The 26,017-nt window shown below is 39.0% G+C and overlaps 1 protein-coding gene across 2 annotated transcripts in view; it reads left to right on the top strand.

The window, feature by feature from the left end:
* The first annotated feature begins 1,807 nt into the window (after nt 1-1,807).
* Nucleotides 1,808-26,017, top strand: part of inpp5f (inositol polyphosphate-5-phosphatase F) — a 25,771-nt gene continuing 1,561 nt past the window's right edge. Inside the window, exons 1-21 of one of the 2 annotated variants that reach the window (XM_061962099.1) lie at nt 1,808-2,274; nt 7,584-7,664; nt 8,119-8,255; nt 9,582-9,707; nt 9,832-9,999; nt 11,053-11,109; nt 11,751-11,946; nt 12,079-12,258; nt 13,368-13,435; nt 20,129-20,253; nt 20,356-20,433; nt 20,554-20,674; nt 20,868-20,996; nt 22,629-22,746; nt 22,825-23,023; nt 23,168-23,239; nt 23,329-23,402; nt 23,592-23,720; nt 23,805-23,892; nt 25,794-25,851; nt 25,921-26,017. The exon at nt 25,921-26,017 is cut by the window's right edge and continues 1,561 nt beyond it. In XM_061962099.1, coding sequence (XP_061818083.1) covers nt 2,178-2,274; nt 7,584-7,664; nt 8,119-8,255; nt 9,582-9,707; nt 9,832-9,999; nt 11,053-11,109; nt 11,751-11,946; nt 12,079-12,258; nt 13,368-13,435; nt 20,129-20,253; nt 20,356-20,433; nt 20,554-20,674; nt 20,868-20,996; nt 22,629-22,746; nt 22,825-23,023; nt 23,168-23,239; nt 23,329-23,402; nt 23,592-23,720; nt 23,805-23,892; nt 25,794-25,851; nt 25,921-26,017 — 2,398 coding nt within the window. In that variant the 5' untranslated portion in view covers nt 1,808-2,177. Of the gene's footprint in view, nt 2,275-7,583; nt 7,665-8,118; nt 8,256-9,581; nt 9,708-9,831; nt 10,000-11,052; nt 11,110-11,750; nt 11,947-12,078; nt 12,259-13,367; nt 13,436-20,128; nt 20,254-20,355; nt 20,434-20,553; nt 20,675-20,867; nt 20,997-22,628; nt 22,747-22,824; nt 23,024-23,167; nt 23,240-23,328; nt 23,403-23,591; nt 23,721-23,804; nt 23,893-25,793 lie in introns of both variants that reach the window. The other variant, XM_061962090.1, reaches the window with a different exon arrangement.

The raw sequence follows: 26,017 nt of genomic DNA, 5'->3' as shown, positions 1-26,017 counted from the left end.
TGAATCCAAAAAGGGTGGGTACTCTGAACTGCGGTTTGGCGCGTAAGCGCAAACCACAGTCAGGACCCGTTTCCCCACCCGAAGGCGGAGGGAAGCTACCCTCTCGTCCACCGGGTTGAACTCCAACGTACAGGCTCTGAGCCGGGGGGAAACAAGAATTGCTACCCCAGCCCGTCGCCTCTCACTGCCGGCAATGCCAGAGTGGAAGAGAGTCCAGCCCCTCTCGAGAGAACTGGTTCCAGAGCCCTTGCTGTGCGTCGAAGTGAGTCCGACTATATCTAGCCGGAACTTCTCCACTTCGCGCACTAGCTCAGGCTCCTTCCCCCCCAGCGAGGTGACGTTCCACGTCCCAAGAGCTAGCTTCTGTAGCCGAGGATCGGACCGCCAAGTGCCTGCCTTCGGCTGCCGCCCAGCTCACATCGCACCCGACCTCTATGACCCCTGCTATGGGTGGTGAGCCCATTGGAGGGGGGACCCACGTTGCCTCTTCGGGCTGTGCCCGGCCGGGCCCCATGGGGACAGGCCCGGCCACCAGGCGCTCGCCATCGTGCCCCACCTCCGGGCCTGGCTCCAGAGGGGGGCCCCGGTGACCCGCGTCCGGGCGAGGGAAATCTGGGTCCTTGTTTTTTATTATTCATGGAGGTCTTCGAGCTGCTCTTTGTCTGATCCCTCACCTAGGACCAGTTTGTCTTGGGAGACCCTACCAGGGGGCATAAAGCCCCCGGACAACATAGCTCCTAGGATCATTGGGACACGCAAACTCCTCTACCACGTTAAGGTGGCAGCTCAGAGAGGAGATATGTATATATATATACATATATATATATATATATATATATATATATATATATATATATATATATATATATATATATATATATATATATATATATATATATTTTTTTTTTTTCCATACAATGTAAAAAAAAACTAGATTTTAAGGTAAAAAATGGCAAACCAGTCACCAGAATTTTACTGTAAAATATACTGTATATGAAAAAAAAAACAGTACCACGATTTACTTTAAAAAACTTGCAGCTTAGTTGCCAGAATTTTACAGTAACATTTACAATGGTGTTTACAACATATTACTGTAAAAGGAAAAACAGTACCACAATTTATTTTAAACTGTGGCAACTGAGCTGCCAAGGGTTTTTTTAACCGTCAAAAAATGTTACTCTTTTTCTTTTTACATTATTACACCGTCAAAAACTACCTTATATTTTACGGAAAAAATGAGCAGTTTAGTCGACATAATTTTTCTGTGAAAAAACAGTGGTAGAATTTTTTCAATTTACAGTAACATGCTGTAAAAAACACCTTAAATTTTACCGTAAAATCTATTGTCATTTTTAGTGTACAATTTGATTGATAACTTGCTTTAAGATCAAAAGTCAAGCAGATATTTAAGTATTTATTTTTATTGTAACAAAAACATTGTTTGCATAGCATGATAATATATCCATCCATCCATCCGTTTTCTACAGCTTGTCCCTCACGGGGTCAAGCTGTTTTATATAACATCTCTAGTTATATAAAACATTTGCCTTGTTTTTAATGAATACTTAGGCCTACTGTGCTACTGTATTTTACTGATGGTCATTATGGTGGTACTTGAAGAGCCAAGTTCTTTTATGAGGTGGTACTTTGTGAAAGAAGTTTGAGAGCCACTTCTCTCTGAGAAACGAGTAAAACACACTGCACATTATTAAAACAGACAATTCTAACGTTTCTTAGCCATTTAGCAACGAAAAGTCCAATTCCGAACCCGAGCAGTCTCGCGTGCACACTACCTGTATTCCGGTGATGACGCTGGAGGTCACGTGTTATTGTTTGGGGCAGGAAACTGGTGCCTCCTTGATGGCTTCGGCAGCAGTTTACCGACACACGTCCCTGTTTGTTTATGCCTTATTTCCGTCCAGCCTGACTACGGGGAGGAATGCGTGTCCAGTGGTGGGGGAGATGAACCGACAATATGCGTACAAGTGGAGCAAACACAGCCGAGGCGGATCCAGCTGCTGCTAGCTGGCTAAGTAGCTAGTAGCGGCACAGTAGCTCACCAGCCGGAGCGAGCTAGCAGTAGTTAGCCCGTCTAACTACTGTCCACCCCGCGTTGACAGTTCTCACGGTTGTTCCTCTCGTTCGTGGCTTATTTTGTGGAAGGGCGAGGGACAAAAATGGAGCTGTTCCAAGCCAAAGACGATTATATTCTTCAGAACGGGGACTCTGCTCTTTGGTGTAGCCGAAAAGACGGCACCATGTCAATCAGACCTGGTACGTAACATTCCTGCAGTCGCTCTTTTCACTCAATCACACTCATTAATTGTTGTGTTTCCTAGTTTTAAAGGAAATCGCTCACATCATCTTAATTATATCAAAAGACACTACACTATACTGTACGTCTAACATGCTCTGGGGATGGAGCACTAATAACCTCAACCTTATAGTCATTATTTACCCTTGTAAAGGGTACTGTTCTTCCCTTCAACTCTTCACCGGTCCAACTTTACTAACGAGTTGCTTGGTATCAATCAATCAATCAAAGTTTATTTATATAGCCCTAAATGAGTGTCTCAAAAGGCTGCGCAAGTCACAACGACATCTTCAGCTCAGATCCAATCAATCTCAGTCAGTCCCACATCAGGGCAAGGAAAAACTCAACCCAATGGGCTACAATGACAAACCTTGGAGGGGACCGCAGATGTGGGGCCTCCCCCCGCCCCCCGCCCCTCCAGGGCAACCGGTGCAATGGACGTCGAGTAGATCTAGTAATAATGTGAGAGTCCAGTCCATAGTGGATCTAGTAATAATGTGAGAGTCCAGTCCATAGTGGGGCCAGCAGGAGATCATCTTGAGTGGAGACAGGTCAGCAGCGCAGAGACGTCCCCAACTGATGCACAGATGAGTGGTCCACCCCGGGTCCCGTCTTTGAACAGCTAGCACAAAGGAGAGGGGGGCAGAGCAGAAAAGAGACGGGAGATCAACTGGTCTAAAAGGGGGGTCTATTTTAAAGGCTAGAGTATACAAATGAGTTTTAAGATGGGACTTAAATGCTTCTACTGGTATAATAAACATCTTTAGTTGTACCTGGGAATGAACAGGGTATTTTTAACACAACAAACAGCTTTCAACGTTTTAATAGGCCTATTATAGTTACTTAGAGATCAGACCAGACATTCCTGTTTTTAATTTAAGCAATCTATTATTGGACTATAATTAAGTGCCGGTAACATGGTTTGCTTTTAATCATGCATTGAATCCATGACAACGAACCAGACTAAGTAAAGATGATTACAGGGAACACCACGTTAAAATACTAAACAATTTGAAATACGTTTTGATTGGGGAGAATTAAAATGATCCCTGCTATAGTAGTTACATACATGAGCTTTGACAAAGAATCTGTTGCAGGAGTCCAGTTTTATATGGGATCATACTTTGTAAGTGAAGATGACGTAGCTACTAAATGTATTGAGACTATACAGACCAGTGAGGCTGTTGATACCTGAAGTCGTACAAGCGTGGAGCCAGGTTTACAGTTGCACCACTGTTTCATATTTCATTGGGAACACAGGTTTCCGCTCCTCTCTCAACTTCCACTCCTTCTACTCTTGAATACACAATAGAGTATTTCCTGAAGACAAGTATAGTTGTACTGTTGTATTAAAAATAATAAATAGCATGCCCCCCTATATGTTCCCTCTATTTGCTTGGGTTTCCAGTTGAATTGTATGAGTCATGTAATGAGGTTTCAGAGCCAGCATTGTCCACCCTTAACCACACCCTTCATATTTGTCCTGAAATTCACTGTTGTTTAAATAACAGAAAAAATATATTGGCAGCAATCCACTTGTGCTTTGAGTCACACTTACCATGCATGACCTAAACTGATGTCATGCTTGCCCTGGGGCTCAAAAGGTTAGCAAACAGAAAAGCTGTGTTTTCGCAAAATCATATTTCTTCTTTTGGTTTGAATGTAATGTGCATGAAGACCACACGTTAGATCAATTCACCCCATCTGCGACATTACATATTTTAAGTAAGCATTACTCAGTACTCAAGTTTTGATAGAAACTAGTTAAAATGTGATTGCTAGTGGTACAGGTACAGTATTTCTTTACAATAGTGGCGCAGTATCAGTGTTTCTCAAAGGACTGCAGTGGGTTGGGTGTTGTATGACAATCTAATTTGCATAATTGTCAATTAAAGTTGCGCAATATAAGCTATAAATGAGATACATTTTGCCAAACGATAGGGCTTTTACTATTGCTGTATCTTGATAATGCATGATGATGACATGTTCCAGCTGTGTCCCGCACATTTGACAACAACAAGCAAACAAAGGTGTTCTCAACAAAATATTGCGTCCTCACTAGCGGCTAATGTCCCTCCGTAGAGCAGTTACGAGGACACGGAAAAGCTAAACATGCTAAACTACACACTGTAGAAATATACAAAAAAGCATAGCAAACCACTGAGCTAGAGCTCTTGAATGTAAACAACAAGGGTGAGCGATCAATACAAACACTAAATACCAATTATAGTATCAGTATGTCTTTGTTAGTATGATATATATATTTTTTATTATCACATAATCTATTTTTGGTCATTTTTGTTTTTATTTACAAACTCAGGAAATAAGTCCGTAGACTCATAAGGACTTTCGGTGCAAAAACCAAAGGGTTTAATTTAGCGCCAATAGTTGTTTTTGCTTATGTTTACTTATTTTGCACTTCTGACTTTATTTTGCTTTAATTATTGTATGTAATAAAACATTACAAGGAAATAATTTGAATATTTAATTGATATTATTACAGCACTGTTCTGTGTTTTTGCCTGATTGTAAATGTGGTCAAAAATGTAATCATTCAATGATCTTGAATTGGTATGATCAATACTGCCCCTGCTGTAACAACTTAGTATTGGATCGATACCAAAATTTGTAGTATCGGACGAAACTAATGTAAAGTATTCAAACATAGGTGTTAATTACATTTTAACAGAAGTGTAGATAGAACCATGTTACGACAGAAATAAAAGTGCTATTAACAGTAAATTAGCAAGTTAGTTAATAATAGTTTTGAGAAAATAATACAATTGGATATGACGCTATATTACAGCATACATCAGCAGCCAAATTAGGCGACATTTTGAAATGTTTCTAATATCATGTGCCAAATAATATATTGTGATATGTATCGTTATCACATGACTGAAGATAGACTGATACAAAGTGGAAAAGTGTTCTGTGTTCTGACGAGTCCACATTTCAAATTGTTTTTGGAAACTGTGGACGTTGTGTCCTCCGGACCAAAGAGGAAAACAACCATCCGGATTGCTATAGGCGCAAAGTTGAAAAGCCAGCATCTGTGATGGTATGGGGGTGTATTAGTGCCCAAGACATGGGTAACTTACACATCTGTGAAGGCGCCATTAATGTTGAAAGGTACATACAGGTTTTGGAGCAACATATGTTGCCATCCAAGCAACGTTACCATGGACGCCCCTGCTTATTTCAGCAAGACAATGCCAAACCACGTGTTACATCAATGTGGCTTCATAGTAAAAGAGTGCGGGTACTAGACTGGCCTGCCTGTAGTCCAGACCTGTCTCCCATTGAAAATGTGTGGCGCATTATGAAGCCTAAAATACCACAACGGAGACCCCCGGACTGTTGAACAACTTAAGCTGTACATCAAGCAAGAATGGGAAAGAATTCCACCTGAGAAGCTTAAAAAATGTGTCTCCTCAGTTCCCAAACGTTTACTGATTGTTGTTAAAAGGAAAGGCCATGTAACACAGGGGTGAACATGCCCTTTCCCAACTACTTTGGCACGTGTTGCAGCCATGAAATTCTAAGTTAATTATTATTTGCAAAAAACATCAAATATCTTGTCTTTGTAGTGCATTCAATTGAATATGGGTTGAAAAGGATTTGCAAATCATTGTATTCCGTTTATATTTACATCTAACACAATTTCCCAACTCATATTGAAACGGGGTTTGTATTTCATCACGTGAAAACCAGTGGTGGTCAACCAAGCCAAGATGGCTGTTGTGCAGAAAACAGCGCGCAAACAAATCGAGTACGCAAGGGGCCTAGATCTTCCTGCAAAAAGCAAATACGAGCAAGAAATTTAACTACGCAATGGAATAGATCCCTGTACTTTATCCCCCAAAAAATTATCGAGTGATACCAAGGATTATCTGTCGGTCGCATTCCCAGATATATATATAATAATATATGCTCCAGGCGTTTTTCTACACAACAAAACAGATGAAAACTTGGAAAAGCACGGACGTCAAGAACTTCTTTTTGTGTGGTTGGGTCAGGGGAATTGGTATCAAAACTCTCACGAATAAATATTTTGCTCGGGTAAGGTTGCATTTTATGATTTAACTTCACATCTAGCCGTATTTGTTGCTTTGATATTTTGGAAGTGCCGTTTACGAGTAGCGTGTTTTTCCCTGACTTTATCAAAATATAACTCTAGATGTCAACATTGTGTATGTGCTGAAAGCTTCATTTACGATTGCTGCCTTTGGTTAAAGCTTAACTCTTTTAGGTTTCGCTTACATTTGCTTTCTTTTATTTAGACCTGCTGAGATAGTGCTTAAGGAAACACTCGTAGCAAAAATGTGTTTTAAAAAATACAAATACTATCAAGATAATGCTTAAATGGGAAATAATACATCTCAGAAGTATATCAAACAAACCTTTAACGAAGTGATCACTGCAAACTAGTGCATTCTTCCACTTTGCTTCTTTGGACTGAAGTGCGCAACACTTTTCTTGTCGTCTTTCGTAAAATCTTGCACTCTTTCGCCCTTCTTGATTACCTTTCAAAGAACTCTAAAGAAATGTTTTTCTTTTTTGCAATTTGAACAGTTTGTACAGCCGAAAACAACGCAAGCATAGGGTGTTTTTCTTTGCGAATGGCTAAATGGCGCCTCATACCTACTGAGAACAGACACTCGTTTGACCACCACTCATATTTAATGAGCCGGACGTGGTGACATGTAAATCTAAGCAATAGTGAGAAAGATGTTTAGTTTGCAAAACAGATCCCTCCTGCTGAAGCTCTTTATTGTCTGTCAGATCAGGTTTAGAGAAGGTGTGTTTCGAAGCCAAATACAAAGTTGTAATGACAAGCCACTTGCACTGACATTATCATAATATTATTATTAGGTTGCCAGCAATTATAAGCTCCAAATGTATTAATGGGATACCCTATCTTTGACATTTTTGTACTGCTGTTTCCATTCCTGTGTATAGTAACTATGCAGAATGATGCTCCCTGAAGCACATAGCACAACCTTCCAATTTGTACTTAATGCTGTTCTTCTTTAGATAAAAACTAATTTAGACTAAACCAGTAGCATCTTAACTAATTGCGCTCCATTTTTCCTAATTGCTTGACGACTTGATTAACCAACAATCCAATCCATACAATCGACACAATTTCAAATCAGTGAGGCTCATCCCAAATGCAATTTACAGCTGCTCAAGAAAATGACCCCACTGCAGTGTCAAGCCCTGCCACTGTTTTAACGTGTCCGTTTTTATCTTACTTTGCTTTTAGCAACAGACCTGCTGCTTGCCTGGAATCCAGTATGTTTGGGTCTAGTGGAAGGTATCATTGGAAAAATACAGCTTCACACAGGTAAGAAGTTGAAAAAGAACTTGTTTGACAATTCCTCATCAACGTTTAAAAAAATAATTTCTTCCTGTCTGCTTGAGTCTGGCTGCTTGATATCACAAATTCTTCAATTACTGCGACTTGCTTCGTGTTCTGGAGGAAAAGTGTGAAACTGTGTGTAAATGTACTTTGAAATGCATGTACTGATGAAGAGGAGTGATCTGTCAGTGTTGATTCAGTTGATTTTTTTGCCTGAGCTATTTTTACTCTTCACAAGAGCAATTGTCTTATTCTTATAAACTTGATGGTTTAACATGCACAAATACTGATTTATTCAATATTTATTTACCATAGGTCTTGTACTGCTGTATTAAAATTAAATTAATAGCTGCTGTGAGACTGTTTTTTCACACCTTTCAGAATGTGAGGAATTTGCTCCTATGATGGAACTCCCCCCTTCTTCTGCTTCTCTTGCCAGATCTTCCTCTTGGTCTTGTATTAATCCGACAGAAAGCACTTGTTGGCCATTTGCCAGGCAACCACAAAGTCTACAAGATCATCAAGATAGCTGTCATTCCGCTGTCTGATGAAGAGCCTCAGGAGCTGGAGCTGGAGGTGCGCATCGTAATTCTGTTATAATACAGGTGGCAAAGTGTATGATACTTGACCTTATTGAGTGTTGCTAAGAATACCATGAATGCGTCGGTGTATGATTCATCGTTGGCAAGCTATCAGTAACTAGAATCTGAATGTTTGTTTTGTTAAATATCCCACTCCAATTTAGGTGAAAATGAAAATTAAGCTAAAGATTGTAAATGCACTCAGAGAAAGCTGAAGATATACTAAGATATTAGTCTTTCAGGGCAGATTCCTGGATGGTGAGACCGAATATTTCCAAGTGAGTAATAATGGCAGTGATAAATTGCTCCCTAATAGAGTAGATTGTTGGACTTCACCTTGATGGACATTGTACTGCAAAAAAATAATTCCCTGTGTTTGCTGAAATCGTGTTACACCGTGTAGTTGTCCATGTACTGTAGACTTTGGGCCGTTACTTAAAAGGAACTGCACTTCAAAAAAATGTTTTGCCTATTGTTCACAATCATTATGAAAGACATGACGCATGTATTAAAAAAAAATGCATTCTAAATATTCCATCCATCCATTTTGTACCGCTTGTCCCCTTCGGGGTCGCGGGGGTTGCTGCAGCTTATCTCAGCTACATTCGGGCGGAAGGCGGAGTAAACGTAAATATAAGTCGCCAATGGGAGCTCCACTATTTCACCCATAAAATCCAATAAATAAACATTTAAAAAACGCCAACAATACTCAATTTACATTTCCTGACTTGAATATTAACCAAGTATTAGTGATATGGTTATTATAAGCGCAAACCCAGACAAACTATTTATAGCGGCACAGTGATCACAAGCTTCTGTCCCTATGTTTACATCATCGAGTGGTCTGCTGATTCCTCGCTTCCTTGCTCCCTGAAAGTTTATTCGAGATCATAAATCATGCATCTTACCTACACAGAAGAAATCTGAGTAGGTATTCCGCCGACAAGTTGGTACACTTTGACAGCCATTTAAGATCCAAAACTGGCGATGACGATACGAAAAGACGCTTCGTCCCCCACGTTTCCCACCCTGTTGTTTCGTTCGGATTATGAAACATTCTTCATCTAAATGAGAAAATATGAAAATGCTAGAATTTGGCATCCTAATGACAGCAGACTTTGCACAGTAAGTTATGTTTTATTATTATTTCTTAAAGTCTGCAGTGAATAAAGTTAAAATTGATGCGGCACGAATGCAAAAAAACAATACATCCATCATCATGTCTTTCTTTAACTAGCATTGTTTACTTTGACTCTCATTATCATTAGTTAGGTCCGGTTCATTTTGTGAGAGTATTTGACAGCATCTTATGTTTTTTCAGTTTTGCAAAAAGCATCACTTTGGAATTGACAAATCAGAAAAACTGGTTCAGTCTCCTGATGAATCGAAGTTGATGAAAACGTTAAGCCAGATTAAATCTAATGTGGCTGTTCCCATCAAGAAAAAGGTTTGTATATCTGGAAATGGTTTCACCCACTTAATGCTTTTGAGCATTTTTCATTTTGTAATCTGTAAGGTTAGTACAATTTTTCCTACCCACTTTCCCAATTCAGTATTCCCCTGCCTTTCAGGTAAAGGAAAACAAAGAGAAGGAACGTCTAGAGAGGAGGCTGCTTGACGAACTGTACAAAATATTTGTGGACTCGGACTCCTTCTACTATAGCCGTACCTATGACCTGACAAACAGTGTGCAGCGCCAAGGAGACTTGCATGGATCGAATTTGCCCCTCTGGAAACAGGTTTGGAGGAAGACAAGTACCATATATCATGTGCATGTTTGTATACGAGCCACATACTTGTTACATCTTTGTGAATACACTGAAAAGTAGGGGTGTAACGGTACACAAAAATTTCAGGTCGGTACTTACCTCGGTTTAGAGGTCACGGTTCGGTTCATTTTCAGTACAGTAAGAAAACAACAAAATATACATTTTTGGGTTATTTATTTACCAAATTTGCAAAATCTTCCACCAAAAATATTTTTCTTAGTGGAATATTTGATGTGAAGTAATCGTAACCTTGGATAGGTCAATATTTCATAATAACATTGATTTTGATTCAATATTATGTTTTGAGCAATGACAGTTTGAAAGAAAAAAAAACAGCTTTGTTTTATTAGTCAACATTGCAACTTTTTCTAAATTACATTTAACCTTTAAGCTTTTTTATTTCCCTTTTGATATGTTTTTGTTTATTTTAATAGTATTTTTATAATGTGCCGTGGGCCTTTAAAACATTAGCTGTGGGCCGCAAATGGCCTCAGGGGCACACTTTTGACATCCCTGCTATAGATAATAAAAAATTAAATCTGATAAATCTATGGATAAAAAGCAGAGCCTGGCGACGCATGCACATTTATCATAACTCTCTCGCTCTCTCTGTCTCTGCCCCTCCCTCACGAATGCTGCTGCTCGCACAATTTGTTTTGTTTTTAACCCCTTCTTAACCCTGAACGTACATTGAAAATACACGCAACCCTAATTCAAAATGCCGGACATTTGAGGCATTTAAGAAACTCCGCCCTGACAGCTCCGCAAAAGAGGACATGTCCGGTGAAAAGAGGACGTATGATGAGTCTATCGTAGCCCGTTAGCTGCTGGCATGCCGTGTGTTGTGCTTCGGTGTGCATTGTTTACACAACGTGCGTTACGCTACTTAATATGTCCGTGTGGAAACTCGTTCGGTACACCTCCGAACCGAACCGGAACCCCCGTATCGAAACGGTTCAATACAAATATACGTACCGTTACACCCCCACTGAATAGTGACTGTTATTTCATTCTGTGTGAAAGGTGGACGACCGTTTCTTCTGGAACAAACACATGATTCAAGATCTCATAGACCTACAGGTAAATATGTTTTCCCCATTTTTTAAAGACTATCATAGTTACAATCAATCAGAAATGCTAGCTGTATGTTATCTATAGTCCTTGTCCATTGTTTTAATAAAAATACATGCCTAAAAATGTAAATTGTTTTCAATTGTGACATTATGTTGGATTCAAGTAATTCAAAGTAAGTGCAATTTGATGCTAACTTGAAGCTACTGTTATTGCATCATCAAGTGGCAAAGATTACAAGACAAGGAAAACAACCTGTTACTTCCCATAGCACTTTTGAGTAAACCTGGGTCCAATCAGATAATCGAGTGATGAAAATTATTAGATGATTAAATGAACTCAATACCTTTGCCAGAATCGATAAATTGCCATATCCATGTGTGTTTGTTCTTCAGGGTGCAAGAGGGTTCACACTGTGCATCGCTCTCAGCACCTGAACACATTTTTTCAATAGCAAAATTAAATGAACGGAGTGAACCCTCTTGTCATCCATCTACAGTCTTAGTCTCGGTGGGCATAGGCAGGACAGCAAACTTTAACCCAATGTAGCCCCCTAGTCAACCCTGGTCTATATTCTAGTGACCTGTTGTTTTAATCCTACCTGTAGTCAACTTGATGATTCTAAAAGTATTATATTTTGTTTGCCCCAGATCCCAGAAATAGACTTTTGGGTGATACCAATCATCCAAGGCTTTGTCCAAGTGGAGGAACTTGTAGTGAATTACGATACCTCTGATGATGAGCGGAGCAGCCCCGAAACCCCACCACAGGAGGTAACTTGTGTTGATGACATTCATCCCCGCTTCACTGTTGCGCTCATCTCCAGACGTAGCCGCCATCGAGCAGGTACGATGTGAAGCTTGTGTTACTTAGGTTTAAGATGATGATGACCAAGTTGTTTTTTTTAATTATATGTGAAACATTATGTGTGATGTGCATAATCTTTAAATAGTATTCATGCGTTCTTCTTTCCCAAAGGGATGCGATACAAACGCAGAGGAGTGGATACAGATGGCCATGTGGCTAATTATGTGGAGACAGAGCAGTTGATCCACGTGCACAGCCACACTCTATCCTATGTGCAGACTCGTGGCTCAGTGCCTGTCTTCTGGAGCCAGGCAGGGTACCGCTACAATCCCCGGCCGCGCTTGGAGAAAGGTCAGTTGAACCTCTTCTTCTTGCATTCAACTAGTTGATGGAACGATGGCAGCATTACAATTCTTTGTTGCTTTTCAAAAGTACACTACTTAATTTAGTAGCAGGAGTTCTAATGGGTAATTTGAAATTTACCTTACCGTACTCATTATATCAACCGAATATATTAATTAGTGTTGTTACAATAAAATTTCATTTTGAAAGGAATGTATGACTTTACATTTTCTATTAAAGTATTATGAAGTTACATACTAAAATATACTATATGAACTATACTACTGCAATGTCAATTTTAATTTTTTTCCTCACTATTTGAAAATGGAGACAATTAAAGGGGCTGTTTGCAACATTTACACAGATGCCTATAGGCCGCTAACTTTCAAATGTACTTTAAGCGTTATATCCCACCCTCTTACGGCTTGTTGGATGTAACAACGTAATGCATTAGCTTCAGGTGTTGTTAGCTAATAATAGCGATTTGGCCAGTTAGCGTGAGCTGTCATTAAATGTATATTCTATCATAACAACAATATGACTGCAAATTGTTTGTTGCTTCTCTTAGACTGCTTTTGTGTGAGTGCATGCGCTCCCTCCGCCAGACCGGTTCAGTGACCTCCGTAAACACCAGTTCTTTTTTTCGGGCCGGCAAAAATTCTTATTACATAAACTTAGTGATTGTGAAAAATATAGACAGTTTTAAAACAAATGTGTACTGTTAAACCACCAATGTTAGCATACGTTAGCCAGAGGTGTTCTTGTTGAATTTTTGACTTAAAAACATGTAACTATGAGGAAGTTGCAAACAGCACCTTTAATCACAGGAAGCGAGAAAACATTTTAATGAGAAATTGTTAACACATTAATTATTTGAAGTGTCAACATGTTAAATAAAAAGATTACCATTAATTGCTGATATATGAAGGTGTAGGATTTAATAAGCTGTGCTTCTTCCTACTCTTTTTTTTTTAGAATTGCTAAATTGTGCAAGTGTAAATGCGATACTACCTTACGTTAACTTGTTTAAAATGTCTGAAATAAATAAGTAATCACCATGAGACAATACAACTGTAAGTTGGCCAACCACAGTAATTTAATGCTGTTTGATGTTTTAGAAGAAAAGGAGACCATGGTGTACTTTGCCTGTCACTTCGACGAGCAGCTTAAACTTTACAAGAAACAGGTAGGTTTGGTATGTGTGTCAGTCATTTACATGGCTGCAAGTTTACACCACTTACTACAGCCATCCATCCATAATTACAGTGAAATTAAAATTCATTTAGACAGATGTATTTTGTTCATGCTTTAACACGGGTACAGGTGCTTCCCCGGTTACAAGTTCCTTTCCTACGACTTGGATGTAGGTTGAGTTTCATATTCTGTCAGACGTTATTGCCTAGGTCACACACCCCACAGAGCACACAATAACACATATACAATACGGTATTTACATGTGAAATACAAGAATTGAATGAAACTATTAAAAAAAAAAACTCCTTACTTTTATACCTGGGCTCATCTTATACACTGGAAGAGGCGTGATAAAGGAGGGAAAGGCAGGCTTATTGGGAAGAAAGAGACTCAGGTATCACTCTCCATTTCATCCAGGTTTAAACATACCATCTTGATGATGGTCGCAGCATTTGAGTTGCTTGGACAAGGCATGCCAACGTTTATTTTCTTTTACGCACTGCCAAGAGAAGAGTCTGCTTCACGCTTGGGAGATCGAATGGAGGTTAAAGTTAGCTAAGAAGAACAAAAGTAATGTCCTTCCTCGGTGTACAACTCACGACAATGTATTTGCCTACACATTAGTTGTAGTGCAGCTTTGATAATTCATGAGAGTACGTTTGTAACCACAAAAAGTTGGAACACAAACCAAAGACCACTTGAGAGGCTGAAAGAAAGATGGTTCTACTGTGATGTGTATTTACAAAGCAAGCTAAGCAATGCACAGTACTAAGCAAGCTGTAAAGAACGGTCGTCGACATGAATGAGCATCTGACGAAACGCAACACAGACGTTACCAAGAAAACACGTGACCTAAGTAAGCGAAGTTGAATTTAATGCAAATGGAAAGCCAACTGTAAATCTACAAAAAGTTAAACATAAAACCGGAAGAAGAAAAATTCCTTGTTGTCAACGACATTAAGGAACTGAACAAATACTGAAGATGACAACATGTTGACTACAAGGAAGTAAAAGACATATCGCACAAAGACTTGATTCAACTAAAGTCAGTAAAAACTGTATACAGGGTGATTAAAAAATAATATGCCAAAATAATTACACATTTATTCAGTTCTAAAGGACGGCGTGGCGCAGTGGAAGAATGGCCGTGCGCGACCCGAGGGTCCCTGGTTCAATCCCCACATAGTACCAACCTCGTCATGTCCGTTGTGTCCTGAGCAAGACACTTCACCCTTGCTCCTGATGGGTGCTGGTTAGCGCCTTGCATGGCAGCTCCCTCCATCAGTGTGTGAATGTGTGTGTGAATGGGTAAATGTGGAAGTAGTGTCAAAGCGCTTTGAGTACCTTGTAGGTAGAAAAGCGCTATACAAGTACAACCCATTTATTTATTATTTAAAGCATTGTAATAGATTGAATCAACCGGCAGTGGTCCTGACAGACCTTGACTATGCGGATGACATCACAAGAACTACTACACAGGGTAGAGCTAGAGTGCGCCAAGGTTGGCCTTAGGCTAAATGCCAAGAAAACTGAGGTCAATACCTACAACGTTCCACCAGAACATCAACCTCTGATAACAGCAGGAGGCACTGTGCTGAAAGAAGTTGAGGACTTCAAATATCTGGGCGCATGGGTCAACTCAACTGAGCAAGATCTAAAAGTGAGGAAGGCACTTGCATGGAGGGCCCTGAACGGCATGACCAGTGTATGGAACTCCAACCTCCCCCGCCAAATCAAACTCAGCTTCTTCTATGCGACAGTTGAGTCCGTTCTCCTCTATGGCAGCGAATGCTGGACCCTGAAGCCAATCCTGGAGAAGTCTCTGGATGGATGCTACACCAGGATGCTGCGTGCAGTGCTTAACATCAACATGAGTGCGCACGTAACCAACACAATCCTCTACAAGGGAATACCAAAGGTGAGCGAGAAGATTGCTGTAAGGAGAATGAGACTACCAGGACACTGCCAAAGGCATCAGGAGCTGCCAGCCAGCAAATTGGTGCTGTGGGAACCAACACATGGGCATCAGTCAAGAGGACGTCCCACACTAACATACGTGGACATACGGTACTCAAGAAGGATGCAGGAGCTCAGAGTACCAAGGAACTGGCCAAATGTATGGAGAATCGGGATGACTGGAAGCAACGATGGAAGGCTCGTCTGAGGACGACCTAGAGAGAATCAATGGTCATTTAATACAGGAGTTATCCAAGTTTTATTGTGTTACAATTTCACTGTTGTGGTCATGTAAATCTTTTGACACTGTTTAATTGTAGGAAGACCACATGTTTATTTACCCTCAAAATATTGACTCCTCAACAGAAGGCATTTTGTGTGCTTAAGTTTACAAAAACAAATGCCCTTGTCATGGTGCAGTGTGCTTTTAGAACATAATTTGGTGGTGGTTATATTGAGCACTTGTAAAGCATAAAATAAATACTCCAGAGTTATGTACAACACGTGTTCAAGCTAGGTTTTCTATTGTTTTTCATTTTTGAAATATCAATTGATAATTTTGGCGTATTCTTTTTTAATCACCCTGTATTAGCTAAGTTCAACAATATTGTGCAATACATTTCATTTATTGACCGTGACTAACATGGTATTACTTAATGATACATTAATTACTTTCAAATGAAATAATTCATTCAAAATGTTTTACTATACTGGAATATTTAGATTTGTATTTACTGATCCTCATTTACTGTCACCTCTTATTCTAAATTATTATTAACAATGTGATCCTGTCTTATTTGTATGCGTATATTTGACATTAGTATTTATTCATTTTCTTTAACAATGCACAGGCTATATAGTGTATTTTTTTTAACTCCTATTTTATATTTTAAAACACCTTTCTTTATTTTCACATAAGGAGTCTTAGTGTACAGAATTTAAATGACAGTGTAAGCAAGCAAAATATTAAAGTGTTAACTTAAAAAAGAAGTGGTGTGAATGAATTATCAGTTGTTGAAAAAAATAGATAACCTTGCTTCTTCTTAATCCTTTTTGGACATGCTTAAGGGGAACTGAACTGTCTTTGGAATTTTGCCTATTGTTAATAATCATTACGAAAAACTAGACAACATTTTTTAATGCATTCTAAATATTAAATAAACGTTATTAAAAGTTTGTTTACAGCGGAGCCAATGGGAGCGCCACTATCCCGCCCATAAAATTCGATACATAACCATTCAAAAAGCGCCAACAATACTCAATTTACATTTTGTGACTTGAATATTAACCAACTATTAGTGATATTGTTATTATAAGCGCTAATGTAGATTACCTATTTATAGCGGCGACGTAATCACTTCCGTTTATCCCTATGTTTACATCATCGATTGGTCTGCTGTTTCCTCGCTTCCCTGCTTCCTGTAAGTCTATTGTAGATCATAAATCATGCAACTCACCTGGAGAGTAAATGGCTGAGAATATAACCTGACAAGTTGGGACTATTTGACCGCCATTTAGGACCTGCACCTGGCAAGAACAGCACATGTTACATTGAAAATCTCCCATAGGTTCCATTGTAAGCGAACTTTTGATCAAATTTGTTTCATATTTAGAATGCATTAAAATGAAAAAATCTATCCGTCATCATGTCTTTCACAATGATTGTGAACAATACGCAACATTTCAAACAAAGTGCAGTTCCCCTTTAATTGTGCCAATGTAACCATTAATTTAACTTGTTAAGAACAAATAAACTATACCATCCTGATACTAAGGGTTGACTGACAAAATAGTAAATCCATCACATATTTTACTGCAGTATATTTTTTAAGGGACAATACTAAAGTAAATTAAACTTGCCTATACTTTAGAGCAGTGGTCCCCAACCTTTTTGTAGCTGCGGACAACGCTTGAAAATTTGTCCCACGGACCAGGGGTGGGGGGGGTGTATTATATTTTTTTATTTTATTTTATTTTTTCATAAAGAAATAGAATCAAGTGTGCTTACGGACTTGATCTATATTGATATATAATTTATATATTGTGTTTTTTATGTTGATTTAATAAAAAATTAAAAAAAATACATAATTTTTTTTTTTTTTTTTCTTGTGCGGCCTGGTACCAACCGGTGGTTGGGGGACCACTGCTTTAGAATAGTCAGCATGTAGCTTGTGTAGCAGTATAGATAGTTTTACAAATTACAACTGAAAATGACTAAACACACAGTCTTTATTGTCTAAATTGGTGGCAACACAAGTGAGTTCCTCAATATTTGTGTTTTAGCTCCAGTTAAGCATGGTAGTTGTGGGGCTGCATGAGTGCTCCTGGCACTGTAGAGCTGTTGTTTTTTGAGGTAACATTAATTCCAACATGTACTGTCAAATTCTAAAGCAGAACATCAGTGCCCTAGATCAGTGGTCCCGGTACCGGTCCGTGGATCGATTGGTACCTGGCCGCACAAGAAATGTTAAAAAAAAAAAAAAAAAAAAAATATTTTTTATTTTTTATTAAATCAACATAAAAAACACAAGATACACTTACAATTAGTGCACCAACCCAAAAAACCTCCCTCCCCCATTTATACTCATTCACACAAAAGGGTTGTTTCTTTCTGTTATTAATATTTCTGGTTCCTACATTATATATCAATATACAAACCCCGTTTCCATACGAGTTGGGAAATTGTGTTAGATGTAAATATAAACGGAATACAATGATTTGCAAATCATTTTCAACCCATATTCAGTTGAATATGCTACAAAGACAACATATTTGATGTTCAAACTGATAAACATTTTTTTTGTGCAAATAATCATTAACTTTAGAATTTGATGCCAGCAACACGTGACAAAGAAGTTAGGAAAGGTGGCAATAAATACTGATGAAGTTGAGGAATGCTCATCAAACACTTATTTGGAACATCCCACAGGTGAACAGGCAAATTAGGAACAGGTGGGTGCCATGATTGGGTATAAAAGTAGATTCCATGAAATGCTCAGTCATTCACAAACAAGGATGGGGCGAGGGTCACCACTTTGTCAACTAATGCGTGAGCAAATTGTTGAACAGTTTAAGAAAAACCTTTCTCAACCAGCTATTGCAAGGAATTTAGGGATTTCACCATCTATGGTCCGTAATATCATCAAAGGGTTCAGAGAATCTGGAGAAATCACTGCACGTAAGCAGCTAAGCCCGTGACCTTTGATCCCTCAGGCTGTACTGCATCAACAAGCGACATCAGTGTGTAAAGGATATCACCACATGGGCTCAGGAACACTTCAGAAACCCACTGTCAGTAACTACAGTTGGTCGCTACATCTGTAAGTGCAAGTTAAAACTCTCCTATGCAAGGCGAAAACCGTTGATCAACAACACCCAGAAACGCAGTCGGCTTAGCTGGGCCTGAGCTCATCTAAGATGGACTGATACAAAGTGGAACAGTGTTCTGTGGTCTGACGAGTCCACATTTCAAATTGTTTTTGGAAACTGTGGACGTCGTGTCCTCCGGACCAAAGAGAAAAAGAACCATCCGGATTGTTATAGGCGCAAAGTTGAAAAGCCAGCATCTGTGATGGTATGGGGGTGTATTAGTGCCCAAGACATGGGTAACTTACACATCTGTGAAGGCGCCATTAATGCTGAAAGGTACATACAGGTTTTGGAGCAACATATGTTGCCATCCAAGCAACGTTACCATGGACGCCCCTGCTTATTTCAGCAAGACAATGCCAAGCCATGTGTTACATCAACGTGGCTTCATAGTAAAAGAGTGTGGGTACTAGACTGGCCTGCCTGTAGTCCAGACCTGTCTCCCATTGAAAATGTGTGGCGCATTGTGAAGCCTAAAATACCACAACGGAGACCCCCGGACTGTTGAACAACTTAAGCTGTACATCAAGCAAGAATGGGAAAGAATTCCACCTGAGAAGCTTAAAAAATGTGTCTCCTCAGTTCCCAAACATTTACTGAGTGTTGTTAAAAGGAAAGGCCATGTAACACAGTGGTGAACATGCCCTTTCCCAAATACTTTGGCACGTGTTGCAGCCCTGAAATTCTAAGTTAATTATTATTTGCAAAAAAAAAATTAAGTTTATGAGTTTGAACATCAAATATCTTGTCTTTGTAGTGCATTCAATTGAATATGGGTTGAAAAGGATTTGCAAATCATTGTATTCCATTTATATTTACATCTAACACAATTTCCTAACTCATATGGAAACGGGGTTTGTAGATTAATACAGTCTGCAGGGATACAGTCCGTAAGCACACATGATTGTATTTTTTTATGACAAAAAAAACAAAACAAAAAAAATATCCGCCCCCCCTTGCCCGGGTCCGTGGGACAAATTTTCAAGCGTTGACCGGTCCGCAGTTACAAAAAGGTTGGGGACCACTGCCCTAGATAACAATTGCTCTCACACAAAATATTGACACTTAGGGTGCAACTTATACATGCTCACTGTGAGATGTATTCATTTTTGTTGCTAGCTATTTAGACAAGAATGGCTGTGTGTTGACTTATTTTTATTTTGTGACACAGGCTATATATTAACTACTCTAAAGTAAATCCAAGTTTATTTTTTACAATATTGTCTCTTGAGAAGATATAATAAAATGGTTGCTGAAATTGCACTTTTATAAGATGCTATAATCATCATATAATTTTGTGTACACAGGACTACTATAATATACTGTATATCTAACTAAATTACTGTATTCTTATCTTCAGGTCATCATCAACTTAGTTGATCAAAGTGGACGAGAGAAGTTAATTGGGGATGCTTATCTTAAGCAAGTCCTTCTTTACAACAACCCAAACCTCACCTATGTTTCATTTGACTTCCACGAGCACTGGTGAGAGAAACACTTGGCTCGGCAGGCAGTAGAACTTTCACTGCGATATATTTGCCATTCTGTTTTTGATAACACTTTCATACGTCTTGTGCTCTGTATCAGTCGAGGGATGAAATTTGAAAATGTTCAAACACTGACGGATGCCATCTCTGATATCATCACGGACATGAAGTGGGCCTGGTAAGAGTCACTATTTGTAATTTGTAGACAAACGATACTAAAATTATCACTTGGTAGTTTTTCCAAGGTAAAAAAGATAGCAAATTATTATAGTACTTGTTTCATGGGGTTCTCTGCCAGGGTGGACCAAGCTGGAGTCATCTGCAAGCAGGAGGGAATCTTTCGAGTTAATTGCATGGACTGCCTGGACAGGACCAATGTAGTCCAGGCTGCTATTGCTCGGGCAGTGATGGAACAACAGGTTAGTGCTTTGAATTATTTGGACTAAGAAGAAGACTATATTTTTCAGCAGCTGCTAAGCTGTAGCACCTTTTTTAAATTAACCTCTCAGTTAGTGATAGCAACTGACAGACAGCAATGCTTTTAAAATGACAGTTTTCCTCACAACAACGACACCAAGCCTGTTGAATAAATGCCTTTGTCACTCTTCTCAGCTGAAAAAGTTGGGTGTGATGCCTCCAGAGCAGCCCCTGCCTCTCAAATGTTACAGGATCTATCAGATAATGTGGGCCAACAATGGCGACACCATCAGCAGACAGTATGCCGGAACGGCAGCACTTAAGGTAGTATTAAGAGATTGTGATATATTGCTATATTCTTAGTGTCTTTTGCTGGAAGATATATTGTCCCACAAATTATTGCCGATAAACAATTTTATTGTCAGCATTATTTTGAGATCAAATTAATGTAATGTACATGTAATCATAATATACTTACAATTAGGGCTGGGCGATATATCGATATACTCGATATATCGCGGGTTTGTCTCTGTGCGATATAGAAAATTACTATATCGTGATATTCGAGTATACGTTCTCACGCAGTTGCTTTTAGCTGCTAGCATTACACTACAGGCTCTCCTCGCTCTTTCCTGTGTCTCCTTCTCACAGACAGACAAGCGCACCTTCTTACATACGTCACATACTGTCACGTCATACGTCACATACGTATACGCCCTCGTGGAGCAGAGAGGTAGCAGCATGGGTAACATTAGCTGTGATGCTAGCGCAGCCGTGCGAGTGGTAATACGAGAGAAAGAAGGTGCGAATCTGGTAACAAAACAAAAATAATTAATTCCCCCAAAATACAGCAGGGGGTCCATCGTCTGGCGGTGGTTTGGCTTCAATGTCGAACAAACAACCGTAATTTGTCAAGTGTGGGGCAAAAGCGTTGCTATAAAAAGTAGCATTACTGCTAATATGTAGCATCATTTGAAAAGTCACCTGCTAGAGAATGAAGAGTGCTTACTCCGCATGTCAACATCTCCATTCGGTGCCACACGCCCACACCATCAAAATGCCAAGGCAAACATTTCCAGATCAACACCGTATGAAAAAAATAGTGATTTTTTTAGTTGTGATTTCCTTCTCTGCATGAAAGTTTAAAAGTAGCATTTATTAATTTAGTATGAAGAAGAATGTTTTAATGTAGACACATAGAATCATCATACTGCTGTGATTATATGCATCAAGTGTTAATTCAAGGCTAAGGCAAAATATCGAGATATATATCGTGTATCGCAATATGGCCTTAAAATATCGCGATATTAAAAAAAGGCCATATCGCCCAGCCCTACTTACAATAATAATAACCTTTTCAAACCAAATAACCTTTATTTTTCATTAATATTTTTGTTTCTATCTTAAATAAGTTAACAAACATACTCTCAATCCCTGTTAGCAAAAACATGTGCTACAGTAACTATTTATTATAAGTGCAATTTTTTCCCTGTAGGAAAAACTGGGTCTAGTGGTTTGTTTTGTTGTCTTTTTTGTTTATGCCATCACTTTCCATAAAAATTCAGCATGCTGGCTCTTTCGTTCGTGTTGATGTGCTCATCACGCTCATTCGGTTTGAAACCGAAATATTTCCACACAGGGACATTTGGCTTTGCAATCCTATTTTTTCCTCTAAATTAGTAAAAATTTTGGTGCTTCTTACAAGCAAATAGCAACTTGTGAACGTTTGTCCATACATCCTGCGTTTGTAAGCTGGCGGTCCCGCCTCCGCCCCCCGAGACAAAGATTGTGGTTGATTACAATAATTTATTTCTGAGAGACTAAGAAAACAAACACACATGGATAGCATGGACATTTATCAAAATTATCAAGTTCTTTTTCATTTATCGTTTGATTAATTGAGGCCTAATTCACGCAAATTTCACTAAAAAATGTGGGTACACTGTTTGTTTTCAGGGAGATTTTACCAGGACAGGTGAGAGAAAACTGGCTGGCGTGATGAAGGATGGTGTGAACTCAGCCAACCGCTACTATCTGAACCGCTTCAGGGATGCTTACAGACAATCAGTAATTGGTATTTAAAGACATATATTCTCTCGTGTGTCTGCACATTCGAACAACCCTTTACAGACTCTTTTGTCTCTGTCCGCAGACCTCATGATGGGCCTGCCTGTGACAGAGGACCTCTACTCCATTTTCAGCAAGGAGAAGGAGCATGAAGAGAAAGAAAAGGAAAGCCAAAGAGGTGCTCAAGAGCAAGTCAGTCTCCTGTTGCAGACATACATGCAGCTTCTCCTGCCAGACGATGAGAAGTTTCACGGTGGATGGGCTCTCATCAACTGTGACATGAGGTTGGTTGTTTAAATGTTGGACTTCAATTCTATGCAAAGGGAAGCACTTTTACACAAGTCACATGATAATTCATTAATTCTATTGTCATGAAAGAAAAGTCACTCATGGGTGGAGAAAGATGTCTTCTTCTTTTTTTGTAACAGCCTGATTGATGCCTCGAACAAAGATGTAGATGTACTGCTGCTTCTGTCCGACAAAGCCTATTACATTGCTTTGTAAGTCTAAACTACATATGTGCAACATATTTAGTGGACTCGCTTCCTGTTACTCATCTACTGTTTGTTTCTCTTGTGTACATTCACAGCTATGATGAAGAAACCGATAAAGTCAACCAGTACCAGCGCCTCAATTTGGATGGCTTGGACAAGATTGAAATTGGTAAGTCTTCAATTTCACTCAAAGAAGAAGTGGTGAATGTTTTCTATGAACTTGAGTCACCCAACACTTCCTAAAAGTGTGCTTAACAGTTTCCCCAGCAACCGTTTAGTAATGTTGTCACTGATAAAGATTCAAGGAAATGAAAATGAAAAAAAAATGGAAGTCGTAAGTCTGAGTATTCTCTTGCAGGTCCAGAGCCGACGCTGTTTGGCAAGCCAAAGTTCTGTTGTATGCGTCTGCATTACAGGAGTGAAGAGACAAGCGGATATTTTCACACGCTTCGTGCAGCCACACGAAATCCTGAGGATGACGGCAAGGGTAGGATAAGCATGCACCTTTTGAAAAATGAAAGAGGCTTGAAGCAAATATTTTGAAAGCCTAAACTGATATATTATGTTTCAGATACACTGCAATGCATTGCTGAGATGCTTCGCATTACAAAGCAGGCCAGGGGGCTGGACCTACTGGTGGTTGAAAAGAAACTGGAGAGGTAATTACCACATTTTTGTAGTATTATTATAACATGTGTCAGAACTGCCAACTTGTATGCATTTTTTGTGCTCGGCATGCATTTTGACCCTTGAATACTTGTATGATTTGATGCACTCCCGATACACACTCGCTCGCACTTCCCTTCCTAACGTGCACTTCCCCCCAAAAATCCAACATTGCGGACACTAAGTGTTGTCATTGGTCAGCTTGAAGAACATTATTTCCTGTGTGTGTAATTTGTTTAGATGACTTACAGCCCATCTCCACCAATACCATCTCTTCTGATTTCAGATCAACATCTGCAATAAAAGTGACATAACACATTGCTTGGTTGCAGCTCCAATAACCACAAAGGGCCAAAGGGGATGGAATTAAATGCAATAATAATGAATTTATTATAATTGGAATTAAATACATAAATGTGTTTTTAAATGTGTCACTAATTTAATTATTTGTATGATTTTATGAGTTATTGATTTCATTGTTTCATATTTAATTATTTCACAATTTAATTATTTATTGATTTCATTATGTCATGATTCATTTAATTAAATCATTACACTTTTAAGCAATTATTTATAAAGATTTAGTAATTTATTCTATTTTGCCTCATTTAGTCCTTGCTAGTGCTTAATCTATTTTATCTGTCAAACTCAGCCGTTAAAGTCAATGGGCGGATCCTAACGACTGACAAGTGCTGGACTGCTGGTCAATATCTGTATGGAAGTGCGGAAATAACTTCCAACAACTTCAATAAATACATTTCTCTACTTTAACTGCTGCATACTCTGGTTCAGCATGTGTCGCTTCCACATAGTCTGCAAGGTGTAAACTATCTATCACCAACTCCCAAAAAGTACGAGTATATCGTCCTTTGTCGCCAAAAGACTTCCGAAGTTCCAGGCTTTAACTAAAGCAATGATTGGACTAGATTTGTGTTAGCTCCGCCCACAGACTTTTGATGGCTGAGTTTGAGAGATAAAATAAATTCATGAACTGGTGTGTCAGCACTTCATGGATTTTTTTTATCTGTCAAATTCAGGAAATGGGACAAAATGTATTAAATTAATAGATGAATATTAAATTAATCACTTAAATAAAAATAAATAAAATAATAAATAAATTAAATAATTATGTAATGACTTAATGACATGATTTACATCGTAAAATAATCAAATCATCCATCCATCCATTTTCTACCGCTTGTCCCTCACGAGGTTGCGGGGGTGGCTGGAGCCTATCCCAGCTGCACTCGGGTGGAAGGCGGTGTACACTCTGGACAAGTCGCCACCTCATCGCAGAGCCAACGCAGATAGACAACATTCACACTCACGTTCACACACTAGGGCCAATTTAGTGTTGCCAATCAACCTATCCCCAGGTGCGTGTCTTTGGAGGTGGGAGGAAGCCGTAGTACCTGGAACTAATGAATATATTCAATAATTAAATCAATAATTAATTAAACAATTAAATAATTACAGTATATGTAATTTTGCATTAAATAAGTTAATGGCACATTTAAAAACACATTTATATATTTAGATTTAATCATAATTAATGACACACTTAAGTAAATATTTAAAGATTTGTCCCTTCATAAATAACACTTTCTCTCTTTAATTACAATTGTTTGCTTGAGACGAAGGAAACTTACAAGATAAATAATAGAAGAATTGTGGTTGCTACTGGAATTGACTTCATGTCACTGGTTCAACCAGGACGACGAGCTATGAAAGCAGTGGTGTCCAAAATGCGACATACGGCTTGTTTGTAGAAATAAAATTAAACCAAAAAAACCTGAAAGAATGGGATTTTAATACATACTTTGATTCAAGGTTGGCAGGTGTGATGTGTTGATACCCATAATGTTGTCTAAAGTTGTGTCTTTCTGCGTTGTAGGCGTCAGAGCAGACCTCATGAAGACATAATGGGAATTCAGAACAAAAACTGTGAGCAGGTGCAGGGCAGCTCTGGGCTTGCTCAAGGTAAAAGTTTCCTTCTCAACAAATTCTCCTCTCTGAACCAGAAAGTCAAACAGACCAAGACGAGCGTAAACATTGGCCCCTTCAGGCCCCTCGGAAAGCTTGGAAACTTTGCTAAGCCTGATGTGAAGGTCAATTTCC

The sequence above is a fragment of the Nerophis lumbriciformis genome, linkage group LG02 (assembly GCF_033978685.3).
Source record: "Nerophis lumbriciformis linkage group LG02, RoL_Nlum_v2.1, whole genome shotgun sequence".
NCBI lineage: Eukaryota > Metazoa > Chordata > Actinopteri > Syngnathiformes > Syngnathidae > Nerophis > Nerophis lumbriciformis.
This window is presented reverse-complemented; position numbering and strand designations above follow the sequence as displayed.